Here is a 13,231-nt window from a genome sequence, read left to right on the forward strand (position 1 = left end):
TGCAACTTGAAGCGTTTCTTGCGTCCAACGCTTGCGGCCATGCGGCGCAAAACGCAGCACAACGCATGTCCATGCGCCCCCATGTTAAGTATAGGGGCGCATGACGCATGCGGCGCCGCTGCGGCGCCCGACGCTGCGGCGCTGACCGCAAATGTGAACGTAGCCTAAGCGATTTACCAACGATCACGACCAGCGATACGACCTGGCCGTGATCGTTGATAAGTCGCTGTGTGGTCGCTGGGGAGCTGTCACACAGACAGCTCTCCCCAGCGACCAACGATCAGGGGAACGACTTCGGCATCGTTGAAACTGTCTTCAACGATGCCGAAGTCCCCCTGCAGCACCCGGGTAACCAGGGTAAACATCGGGTTACTAAGCGCAGGGCCGCGCTTAGTAACCCGATGTTTACCCTGGTTACCAAAAAAAACAAACACTACATACTCGCCTTTCGGTGTCCAGGTCCCTTGCCGTCTGCTTCCTGCTCTGACTGAGATCCGGCCGTACACTGAGAGCAGAGCGCAGCGGTGACGTCACTGCTGTGCTCTCACTTCTCACTGTACGGCCGGCAGTCAGTGAGAGCAGGAAGCAGACGGCAAGGGACCTGACGGACATCAGAAGGCGAGTATGTACTGTTGTTTTTTTTTTACATTTACGCTGGTAACCAGGGTAAACATTGGGTTACTAAGCGTGGCCCTGCGCTTAGTAACCCGATGTTTACCCTGGTTACCAGTGAAGACATCGCTGGATCGGTGTCACACACACCGATTCAGCGATGTCAGCGGGGCCTCAACGACCAAAAAAAGGTCCAGGCCATTCCGACACGACCAGCGATCTCGCAGCAGGGGCCTGATCGCTGGTACGTGTCACACATAGCGAGATCGCTACTGAGATCGCTGTTGCGTCACAAAACTTGTGACTCAGCAGCGATCTCGCTAGCGATCTCGCTATGTGAGACGGGGCCTTTACCCATGATGGGGGTTTTGAGTAATGAACCAGGCAGGGAGTTTTTAAAAGCCTCAGGTATCTTTTGCATGTGTTTAGAGTTAATTAGTTGATTCAGAAGATTAGGGTAATAGGTCGTTTAGAGAACCTTTTCTTGATATGCTAATTTATTGAGACAGGTTTTTTGGGTTATCAGGAGTTGTAGGCCAAAATCATCAGTATTAAAACAATAAAAGACCTGACAAATTTCAGTTGGTGGATAATGAATCTATAATATATGAAAGTTTAATTGTAATCATTACATTATGGTAAATAATGAAATTTAACACTATATGCTAATTTTTTGAGAAGGACCTGTATAGTAGTGAATATTGTGTGGATGGTGATTGGGGAACACAGAGTCCATATTATAACAATGAAGTTTAGTTACTCTTTTGGTGCATTTAAGTGGACGGGTGAAAGATCTAATCACAGTAATTAATTAAATTAAATTACCTTAATCAAAATACAAATCTTTAAATATCCTGCTGTTGCTGATGTTGATTTTTCGTATTGCAGATCTTTGGAGGCCATTGCTTCCCTTGGTGGAGAAGATCTGATTCCATTCTATGGAATGTTGCCTGGAGGAAGAGATGGGGCATTATTCAAGGTTGGTTACCAGCCAGTGGAAAGTTCTTGGACACAGAGATTGGACCGTGAATAATTGGGAAAATTGTGTTACTGGTTCCATTTACTCTTAAAAGGACTTCTGCTCTAAAACTTGGTGCAAGCCATTTTGCCCTGTGAATTTTCAGCTGTATCCAAAAACAGGCATTTGCTGCTTCGGCCCCTGGGGTTCATCCTTTGAGTAACTGTTCGCGGAGCGAGCTGAGGATAGAACGCTCAGCAACACAGGTCAATACCACAGAGGTAGGGACAATGACAGAATCAGTTGCTAGAGACGTGGTCAGGGTAATTGCGGGGGTCAAATCCGTGGGGCCAAGCTGAGATATGAAGCAAAAGAGTTGGTAGGCATTCCAGTGTGAAATGCAAAAGGATTGATCTTTAGAGAGTAGTGAATTCCTGAGCCAGATTAGAATACAGACATTCAATCCACTATGTAGAGCTTCAGAAGCAATAAATGTCACTTAGCACTTAAATAGGGTGCTTCTATTGGTCCCCAAGCCTTGCCCTGCCATTGGTCCGCTAACCGACCCCGGATAATTCAGGGAGTTTGGTTGGGTGGTGTCCACGCTCGCCAGCAGAAGGGAAAATCACCTTACTAACGGAAATATTAAAGAGCTGGGCAGCAAGTGCACCACCCCGCAGGGGCATCATTGCCAACTCTTTTGCTATCAGCACCACACCATTAGATTAATGACTCGTCTTGTTCACAAGAATGTCATAGCATCCATAACATATTAGTATTCGTCACAAACATCCAAAGCAAATTATAACTCATTACATGTGTTTTCAAAACCTGTTCACGCATCTGAAAAAAAATCAATGCAGAATTCAGTGTATGCTGTATATATTAACCTTTAACTAGTCTTGTGGGGTCCATTGGAAGGTGGGTAACAGACTGTTTGGGTAGCTTCTTAACTATAACATGTACAGTACCGACCAAAAGTTTGGACACACCTTCTCATTTAAAGATTTTTCTGTATTTTCATGACTATGAAAATTGTACATTCACACTGAAGGCATCAAAACTGTGAACTATGAATTAACACACGTGGAATTATATATAGAGATGAGCCACCTCCCTAGTCTTCGGGTTCGGTTCGGTTCGTCGAACAGGGACGTGTTCAACGAACTGTTCGTCGAACGTTCGACGAACACCGTCGAACCCCATTGAAACCAATGGCAGGCAAACACAAACACATACAAACACATGGAAAACACATAGAAAACGCCTTAAAAGGTGTCCAAAAGCTGACAAACTGCTCAGAAGACACAACAAACACATGGAAAAGTCACAACTACATATAGTCATGCGAAAAGAAAAGAGGTGGAGGAGTAAAAGGAGGAGGAGAGACAGATATAGGCATGTCATGCCCTTCTAAAATCAAGAAAGGCTGGAGTAAAAATCTAAACTCACTCTACCAACACCCAGACGTCTTGACAAAAAAAATAAAAAAATAAATATCTTTAGGTAGAATGGCGGCGGGTCCATTCAGAACACTTTCCTTAGAAGACGTAGTGGTACCCCTGTTGGGAGTTGTGCCAAAAATGAACCCAATGCATTCAGACTAATCCACCATTTGTCATATCCAAGGGGCAGGTCAGTAAACGACAACATCGACGCGGAACCAAGTACAGTACTATGTACTGTACCTCTGACGAGGCAATCAGGCGGGTCAAGAAGTTGGGAAGGGGCACCCTAATGGCCAAAACAGACATTGAGGGGGCGTTCCGGTTACTACCTGTGCCTCCAAATAGTGTCCTGGGCTGCTTCTGTGAAGGAGCATACTACATAGATCGCTGTTTGCCCATGGGGTGCTCCATATCCTGCTCACTATTTGAGGCATTTAGTTGCTTCCTCGAATGTGTCGTCATGGACGTTTGTAAGGCTGCACATATTATCCATTACCTCGACGACTTCTTATGCCTGGGCTCAAAAGATTCGCCACAGTGTGAAAACACGTGGTAGTCCACCTGTGAGAAGGAGAGAGCTGGAGGGAGAGTGGACACCCCAGAGCTGAGGGGTTAGATTGAGAAAGAAAGAAGGCGGTGTAGCTTGCTTCATGGGTGGGGTACTCTGCTGAGTAGCAGATATTGCTACTAGGCCCAAAAGGATTTCCTGGGCCAGATGCCGTTACAAAATAGTAGTTAGGTAAACAGGCGGTGTAGCTTGCTTCATGGGTGGGGTACGCTGCTGAGTAGCACTAAATTCTACTAGGCCCAAAAGGATTTCCCGGGCTAGATGCCGTTACAAAATAGTAGTTAGGTAAATAGGCTGTGTAGCTTGCTTCATGGGTGAAGTACGCTGCTGAGTAGCACCAAATTCTACTAGGCCCAAAAGGGTTTCCTGGGCCAGATGCCGTTAAAAAATAGTACTTAGGTAAACAGGCGGTGTAGCTTGCTTCATGGGTGGGGTACTGTGCTGAGTAGCACAAAATGCTATTAGGTACAAAACGATTTCCTGGGCTAGATGCAGTTAAAAATTAGTAATTAGATCAACAGGCTGTAACAACTCTGCTGGCATCACTGCATGGCCTCCCATCCCCCACCTGCATTACACTCAAACTCACTTACTTCTCTGGGCCTTGTTGTGACTTCTCTCTGCTGCCAGCTCCCTGCTGTGTGCCTCATGTCTGCTGTTTGCTCTGTGCATGCTCTGTCTGTATGCATAGGGGGGGTTGCCGGCAACTCCTGTTTCTTATAGAGACTGTGTGGCCAGGGACACCTTAGCAAGGTGCAATCGCCATGAGGCTTCCTGTATTTAAGACATCCCCACCCATTGGTGGGGGCCTGTGCAACTTACTCCCTCAGTCAGTTCTTAGCTGCTGAGGTGCCAGGCCCTGTCTCGCTTACTCTATGTCCTTGTGTAGCCACCCAGTGGGGCTTTGTACTCTGGCCTATGTCTGCCACCCAGAGGGGCGTCGTACCCTGGTTTGTGTCCATGTCTTTGTGTCCAGTCTGGTTCCTGACTTTGTCTTAGCCTAGTCTTGCTCCTGTGTCTGTTTATATCCCTGCTTTGGTTTCCTTTCCCTGCTGTGTGTACTCTGTGTCTTGCTTTGCCCTGCTCTGCCCTCTGTGTCTTGCTTTACTCTGCTTTCGGCTCCGCTCTCTGCAACCTTGCTTTGCTCCCTGCTCTGCATTCTGTGACCTTGCTCTGCACTCTGTGGTTTTGCTCTCGGCTCTGCACTCTGAGTCTTGCTCTGCACTCTGACTTTGCTCTGCTCTCAGCTCTGCACTCTGTGGCTTTGCTCTCAGCTCTGCTCTCTGTAGCTTTACTCTGCACTCAGTTCTGTACTCTGACTTTGCTCTGCACTCTGTGGCTCTGCCCTGCGGCTCCGCTCAGCTCTCGCTCTGCAGCTCCGCTCCTTGCGGTTCTACCTTGCTCCGCTCCTTGCGGTTCTACCTGGCTCCGCTCCTTGCGGTTCTACCTGGCTCCGCTCCTTGCGGTTCTACCTGGCTCCGCTCCTTGCGGTTCTACTTCTCCTGCTCTTGGCTCCGCCTCCTGCGTTTCTGTTCTTGGCTCTAGCTCCTGTGCTTTCGCTCTGCATCTGCTCTTGGGGTCTTTCTCTACTTATTATTTTGTCCTCCTGTCTGAACAGGTTCCTACCTGTTTCACATACCTGCCTGCAGACCGGTCCCTACCGGTTCTTCCAGCATACCAGTCTTGTCCGCCCGTCCTTCCAGAGAGCCAGCCGTACCTGCCTGCCTACCAGAGAGCCAGCCGTGCCCGCCTGTCTGCCAGAGCGCCAGCCATGCCCGCTTGCCTGTTTATGTTCCGTTCCCCGGTGGGATCAGCAGCCACAGCCAGACATCACCCTGGAGTGGTACCTGGTAGCTTCCTATTGCACAAGTCTGACCTCACCATCGGAGGCTCCAGCGAACACCTAGGAAGCTACTTAGTTACGTCCCTTCCAGGGAAGTTTGGTCTGTGGTCCAGTGGGGCCACACGCCCGCGCCAACCAGTCTGGGCTCAAGCGTGACACAGGCGGTGTAGTTTGCTTCATGAGTGGGGTATGCTGCTGAGTAGCACTAAATTCTACTAGGCCCAAAAGGATTTCCCGGGCTAGATGCCGTTACAAAATAGTAGTTAGGTAAACAGGCGGTGTAGCTTGCTTCATGGGTGAAGTACGCTGCTGAGTAGCACCAAATTCTACTAGGCCCAAAAGGATTTCCTGGGCTAGATGCCATTACAAAATAGTACTTAGGTAAACAGGCGGTGTAGCTTGCATCATGGGTGGGGTACGCTGCTGAGTAGCACCAAATTCTACTAGGCCCAAAAGGATTTCCTGGGCTAGATGCCATTACAAAATAGTAGTTAGGTAAACAGGCGGTGTAGCTTGCTTCATGGGTGGGGTACGCTGCTGAGTAGCACTAAATTCTACTAGGCCCAAAAGGATTTCCTGGGCCAGATACCGTTAAAAATAGTACTTAGGTAAACAGGCGGTGGGTGGCTGGGCTACTCTGCTGACTAGCAGACACTGAAGCTTTGGAGCAGACCTCTGAATCCCAGGCCATAGTATGAGTAAACAACTCTGCAGACGACCCCACCCACCTGGAATTGACGATGGCAACGTCATGTAAAACTCAGCAAGGGAACTAAATAAGAGTCTCCATTTTTTTAAAAAATTCGGCCACAGACACCACTTAAGTGGCATCAATTTCGCCAGAGTTTTTTTAAATGGTTGGTGAGCTGATTTTCAAAAATCATCAAGCTTTTAGTCTCCCCAAGATGACACAGGGGTAGAAAAGTCCTTGCGGATCCAGGATTTGTTCATCTTGATGAACATTAGTCTGTCTACATTGTCACTGGACAGCCGCGTGCGCTTATCTGTCAGCACACCACCAGCAGCGCTGAACACACGTTCAGAGAGAACGCTGGCTGCGGGGCACGACAAGATCTCCAAGGCGTGAGTGGCGAGCTCAGGCCATTTTTCAAGATTGGAAGCCCAAAATGAGCAAGGGTCCAGTTCCACAATCATGGCATCGATGTTAAATTGGAGATTCTCTTGTACCATCCTCTCTAGGCGTTGGCTGTGCGTCAGACTTCTTGTCTCCTGTGGCCTTGCAAAGGATGGTCTAAAAAAATCTTGAAACGATTGGAAAAAATTGCTGTTACCACCAGATATGATGTTACTGTTACGGTTAGAGTGATGACTCGATAGTCCCACGGTTGGCAAGTTAGAACTCAGAGATTGAGTACGTGCACCACTGGTGTTTTGTGGAAAAGCTGATGTTAGATTCTGTAACAGTCTCTGCTGATACTCCTGCATGCGTGAATCCCTTTCTATGGCAGGAATTATTTCGACAAATTTGCTTTTGTACCGGGGATCTAAGAGTGTGGCAATCCAGTAGTCGGCATTACTTCGGATTCTGACAATCCGTGGGTCATGTTGCAGGTAGTGCAGCAAGAAGACACTCATGTGTCTTGCGCATCCAGGAGGACCAAGTCCTTGTTGTCTTGGTGGTGGCGAGGTGAGAATCATGCTTCCTTCGTCTGCCCTCTCCCCCCAACCTCGCACAACAGAAATTTGATCAAGGTCTCCCTCATCTGGTGAGTCTTCCATGCCCAGCGCCAGTTCGTCCTCCACTTCTTCCTCGCCTCCTGCACCTTCCTCAACAGTTTGGCTGCTACCATGCGCCCTCGGTAATCCCTCTCCCCCAGCCTCCAATGCCAGCCGCCTTGGTGCTGCCAACCTTCTTGACCTTGGAGATATGATCCCTTCCGCATACGACTCCTCCTGTTCCTCCTCCTCCTCTTGTTCCACCACCTGACTCCGAACACTGTGTAAGATGTGCTCCAGCATGTAAATCACCGGAATGGTCATGCTGATAATGGCATCGTCAGCACTAAACATCTTCGTTGCTATTTCAAAACTGTGCATAAGGGTGCATAGGTCCCTGATCTGAGACCACTCCTGCAGCGTGATTTGCCCCACCTCTTGAGCTCGGTGGCCCAGGCTATACGTCATAACGTATTGCACCAGGGCTCGTCGGACAGTGCAGACACTGCTCCTAGGCCCAAAACTATTAACTGGATTAGATGCAGTAAAAATTGAGATACACAGGCGGTATAGTTTGTTTCACAGGCTGGCTACTCTGCTGACGTGCAGACACTGCTCCCAGGCCCTAAACTATTAACTGGATTAGATGCAGTAAAAATTGAGATACACAGGTGGTATAGTTTGTTTCACAGGCGGGCTACTCTGCTGACGTGCAGACACTGCTCCTAGGCCCAAAACTATTAACTGGATTAGATGCAGTCAAAATTGAGATACACAGGCGGTATATAGTTTGTTTCACATTCGGGCTACTCTGCTGATGTGCAGACACTGCTCCTAGGCCCAAAACTATTAATTGGATTAGATGCAGTGAAAATAGAGATACACAGGCGGTGTAGTTAGTTTCACAGGCGGGCTACTCTGCTGACGTGCAGACATTGCTACTAAGCCCAAAACCCCAAAACGATTTACTGGGTTAGATGCAGTAAAAATTGAGATACATAGGTGGTGTTGCTAGCTTCACAGGCGGGCTACTCAGATGACTATCAGACAATTCTACTAGCCCAAAAGGATTGGCTGAGCTACATTACACCAATTGCTGTGACTAACACTTGCACAGCACTGGCTCAGACCTGCCTGGCAAACAGTGCTATGAACTGCCGTAACCTACCCTGAACAGGGCTGATATTACAACTAGTCCCGACTCCCTAAATCTATCTCTCTGACAATTCGCTCCAAAAAAACACTCTTAGTCTGTATAGCGCCCACAGCAGCAGCGGTGCCGTCTAACACTAAGCTGTAGCAGTGAGGAAATGGTGGCGACGGGGCAAATGGCTGGTTCTTATAGGGCAAGGACATGTGACATACACAGCCAATGACACATGCCCTTGCTTGTGTGCATCACATGCACATTGATGTGTGTGTGTGCACTACTGATAGGCTGAGAGACTGCACCGCCCCTCTGTAAATGCAGGAAATAAAAAAAAAATGGAGATCGGCGTTATTTCAGCACAGATCTATCCCCCACCCACTATACACTGAAACAGTCCATTAACAATGATAAACAGTTTTAATGTGCAAATCAAGCTAGGCTTTTGGTGAACGAACAGTTATCGAACAGAAACTCGAACAGCCGAATTTTAAGCAAATTGTTCGGGTTCGTCGAACGGCTCGAACACCGCCCAAAACAGCTTGAATTTGAAATTGGCGAACAGTTCGACTCGAACACCGCTCATCTCTAATTATATACTTAATAAAAAAGTGTGAAACAACTGAAATTATGTCTTATATTCTAGGTTCTTCAAAGTAGCCACCTTTTGCTTTGATGACTGCTTTGCACACTCTTGGCATTCTTTTGATGAACTTCAAGAGGTAGTCACCGGGAATGGTCTTCCAACAATCTTGAAGGAGTTCCCAGAGATGCTTAGCACTTTTTGGCCCTTTTGCCTTCACTCTGCGGTCCATCTCACCCCAAACCATCTCGATTGGGTTCAGGTTCATCTGGCGTAGCACCCCATAACTCTCCTTCTTGGTCAAATAGCCCTTACACAGCCTGGAGGTGTGTTTGAGGTCATTGTCCTGTTGAAAAATAAATGATGGTCCAACTAAACGCAAACGGATGGAATAGCATGCCGCTGCAAGATGCTGTGGCAGCCATGCTGGTTCAGTATGCCTTCAATTTTGAATAAATCCCTAACAGTGTCACCAGCAAATCACCCCCACACCATCACACCTCCTCCTCCATGCTTCACGGTGGGAACCAGGCATGTAGAGTCCATCCGTTCACCTTTTCTGCGTCGCACAAAGATACGGTGGTTGGAACCAAAGATCTCAAATTTGGACTCATCAGACCAAAGCACAGATTTCCACTGGTCTAATGTCCATTCCTTGTGTTCTTTAGCCCAAACAAGTCTTAACTACTTGTTGCCTGTCCTTAGCAGTGGTTTCCTAGCAGCTATTTTACCATGATGGCCTGCTGCACAAAGTCTCCTCTCAACAGTTGTTGTAGAGATGTGTCTGCTGCTAGAACTCTGTGTGGCATTGACCTGGTCTCTAATCTGAGCTGCTGTTAACCTGCGATTTCTGAGGCTGGTGACTCGGATAAACTTATCCTCAGAAGCAGAGGTGACTCTTGGTCTTCCTTTCCTGAGGCGGTCCTCATGTGAGCCAGTTTCTTTGTAGCGCTTGATGGTTTTTGCCACTGCACTTGGGGACACTTTCAAAGTTTTCCCAATTTTTCAGACTGACTGACCTTCATTTCTTAAAGTAATGATGGCCACTCTTTTTTCTTTACTTAGCTGCTTTTTTCTTGCCATAATACAAATTCTAACAGTCTATTCAGTAGGACTATCAGCTGTGTATCCACCAGACTTCTGCACAACACAACTGATGGTCCCAACACCATTTATAAGGCAAGAAATCCCACTTATTAAACCTGACAGGGCACACCTGTGAAGTGAAAACCATTCCCGGCGACTACCTCTTGAAGCTCATCAAGAGAATGCCAAGAGTGTGCAAAGCAGTCATCAAAGCAAAAGGTGGCTACTTTGAAGAACCTAGAATATAAGACATAATTTCAGTTGTTTCACACTTTTTTGTTAAGTATATAATTCCACATGTGTTAATTCATAGTTTTGATGCCTTCAGTGTGAATGTACAATTTTCATAGTCATGAAAACACAGAAAAATCTTTAAATGAGAAGGTGTGTCCAAACTTTTGATCTGTACTGTAATTCTTGTGCCAAATAATTACCGGTACTTGTTTTTTCATAGTACATATTTAGGTGTTAACATTTTGTTGATTACTGAAATGTTACATTATCACTTAGCTATAATGTTGCACCTCAAGTTCCTAAATAAAGTAAACATTCTTCTTTAATATATGTTGTTTATTTTTCTGTATGAAAACTGGGATCCTATGGACCCCACCCGACTAAAAAAGTAAGTATTTTGGTGCAACTAACTGAAGGTTAAAAAACATTTCATGTCTATTATGGCATGGAAGGTATTTTTGGGATGACTGCAGCAAACTATGCATGCATCTAAATTCACTCCAAAATATCATGTCTTGCTAGAATTCCTCAACTGTTTTTCTAAGTAAAATGCATACAACCAGTACTAGTACTGCAATTACTTATAGTATTTTTCAGCATCATCCATTCACACTACACCAAAACCAACTTCTGTAGCTGCAGATCGTCTCCAAATGGCAAGACCTGATGTCAGGTCTAATATACATGTATACGATTAAACTATTTGATAGCTATGAGGTATACCGTCAATAATATCACTAATATTTTAGTATTTTTAGCGTTAATGAAATACATTTAGCTGAATGGTAGAAATTGCAAAATGTTATGTGAAATGTCTATCAGCACAGAGATGGTGGATTCAAAATATTAAAATGTATGACTTTAAGGGTTTCTCCATCACTTTTATGTTGATGACCTTTTCTAAGGATAGGTGATCAATATCAGATCGGTGGGAGTCCAACACCCGGGAACCTCACCAATTAGCTCGTTGCTAACACCAGCCATATGTTAGCAATTTTCACAGCTGAACAGTACAGCTACATAAACTGTGTAGTAGTCGCTGCCGGGCCGCACCTAGTCAAATAAATAGGTGTGGATCTGCAGTATCTGGTCGTGGCCACTACACAGTTGACTGAGCTTTACTGTTCAACTCCAAAACTGCTAATACCTGGCTGTGGCACCAAGAACCGCTGATTGGTGGGGCTGATGGGCATCGGACCCCACTGATCAATATTGATTACCTTTCCATATAGGTAGAATATCTAATAGTAGCAGAGCAACCGTTTTAAGGATTTGTACCAAGATATACATTTCTCACCTATCCACAGGATAGGTGGTAAGTTGCTGATGACAGGGGTCTTAATACTCAATAGTCCAGAGAATGGAGTTCTGCAGAGGACTCACTGTGCTTGGCAGTCCCAATGACAATGAATGATGCGGTGACATACTCTACCGTTCCAAAGTTTAGGGTCACCCAGACAATTTTGTGTTTTACATGATAACTCATACTTTTATTAATCAAATGAGTTGCAAAATTAATTGAAAATCTAGTCCAGACATTGACAAGGTTAAAAAAAAAAAGATTTTTATTTGAAATAATAATTTTCTCCTTCAAACTTTGCTTTCGTCAAAGAATGCTCCCTTTGCAGCAATTACAGCATTGCAGACCTTTGGCATTCTAGCAGTTAATTTGCTGCGGTAATCTGGAGAAATTTCACCCCATGCTTCCAGAAGCCTCTCCCACAAGTTGGTTTGACTTTTTGGGCACTTTTTGCGTACCATACGGTCAGGCTGCTCCCACAACAGCTCAATGGAGTTGAGATCTGGTGACTATGTTGGCCACTCCATTACAGATAGAATACCAGCTGCCTGCTTCTTCCCTAAATAGTTCTTGCATAATTTGGAGGTGTGCTTTGGGTCATTGTCTTGTTGTAGGATGAAATTGGCTCCAATCAAGCGCTGTCCACAGGGTATGGCATGGTGCTGCAAAATGGAGTGATAGACTTCCTTATTCAAAATCCCTTTTACCTTGCACAAATCTCCCACTTTACCAGCACCAAAGCAATCCCAGACCATAACATTACCTCCACCATGCTTGACAGATGGTGTCAGGCACTCTTCCAGCATCTTTTCAGCTGTTCTGCGTCTCACAAATATTCTTCTGTGTGATCCACCTCAAACTTGGATTCGTCTGTCCATAACACTTTTTTCCAATCTTCCTCTGTCCAATGTCTGTGTTATTTTGCCCATATTAATCTTTTCCTTTTATTAGCCAGTCTCAGATATGGCTCTTTCTTTGCCACTGTGCCCTGAAGGCCAGCATCCCGGAGTCGCCTCTTCACTGTAGACGTTGACACTGGCGTTTTGCGTGTACTATTTCATGAAGCTGCCAGTTGAGGACCTGTGACGTGTCGATTTTTCAAACTACAGACTCTAATGTACTTGTCTTGTTGCTCAGTTGTGCAGCTGGGCCTCCTACTTCTCTTTCTACTCTGGCTAGAGCCTGTTTGTGCTCTCTGAAGGGAGTAGTACACACCGTTCTTGGAAATCTTCAGTTTCTTGGCAATTTCTCCCATGGAATAGCCTTCATATCTAAGAACAAGAATAGACTGTCGAGTGTCTCATGAAAGTTCTTTTTTTCTGGCCATTTTGAGAGTTTAATGGAACCAACAAATGTAATGCTCCAGTTTCTCAAAAAGCTCAAAGGAAGGTCAGGTTTATAGCTTCTATAATCAGCCAAACTGTATTCAGCTGTGCTAACATACTTGCACAAGGGTTTTCAAGGGTATTCTAACCATCCATTAGCCTTCTTACACAGTTAGCAAACACAAAATACCATAAGAACACTGGAGTGATGGTTGTTGGAAATGGGCCTCTATACACCTATGAAGATATTGCATTACAAACCAGACGTTTGCAGCTAGAATAGTCATTTACCACAATAACAATGTTTAGAGTGTATTTCTGAATAATTTAATGTTGGCTTCATTGGAAAAAAGTGTGCTTTTCTTTAAGAAAAAAAAGGAAATTTCTAAGTGACTCTAAACTTTGAAACGATAGTGTACATGGTCAACAGCCACTTTATTTAATGGAGTG

The 13,231-nt window shown here is 45.6% G+C and overlaps 1 protein-coding gene across 1 annotated transcript in view; it reads left to right on the forward strand.

Moving 5' to 3' along the window:
• CFAP251 (cilia and flagella associated protein 251) overlaps positions 1 to 13,231 on the forward strand; it is a 159,903-nt gene that overhangs the window by 122,243 nt on the left and 24,429 nt on the right. Inside the window, exon 18 of the mRNA XM_077293132.1 lies at positions 1,501 to 1,591. Within this exon, the coding sequence (XP_077149247.1) occupies positions 1,501 to 1,591 (91 nt within the window). The remainder of the gene's footprint in view (positions 1 to 1,500; positions 1,592 to 13,231) is intronic.

This window comes from Ranitomeya variabilis, chromosome 1 (assembly GCF_051348905.1).
Source record: "Ranitomeya variabilis isolate aRanVar5 chromosome 1, aRanVar5.hap1, whole genome shotgun sequence".
NCBI classification, from domain to species: Eukaryota; Metazoa; Chordata; class Amphibia; order Anura; family Dendrobatidae; genus Ranitomeya; species Ranitomeya variabilis.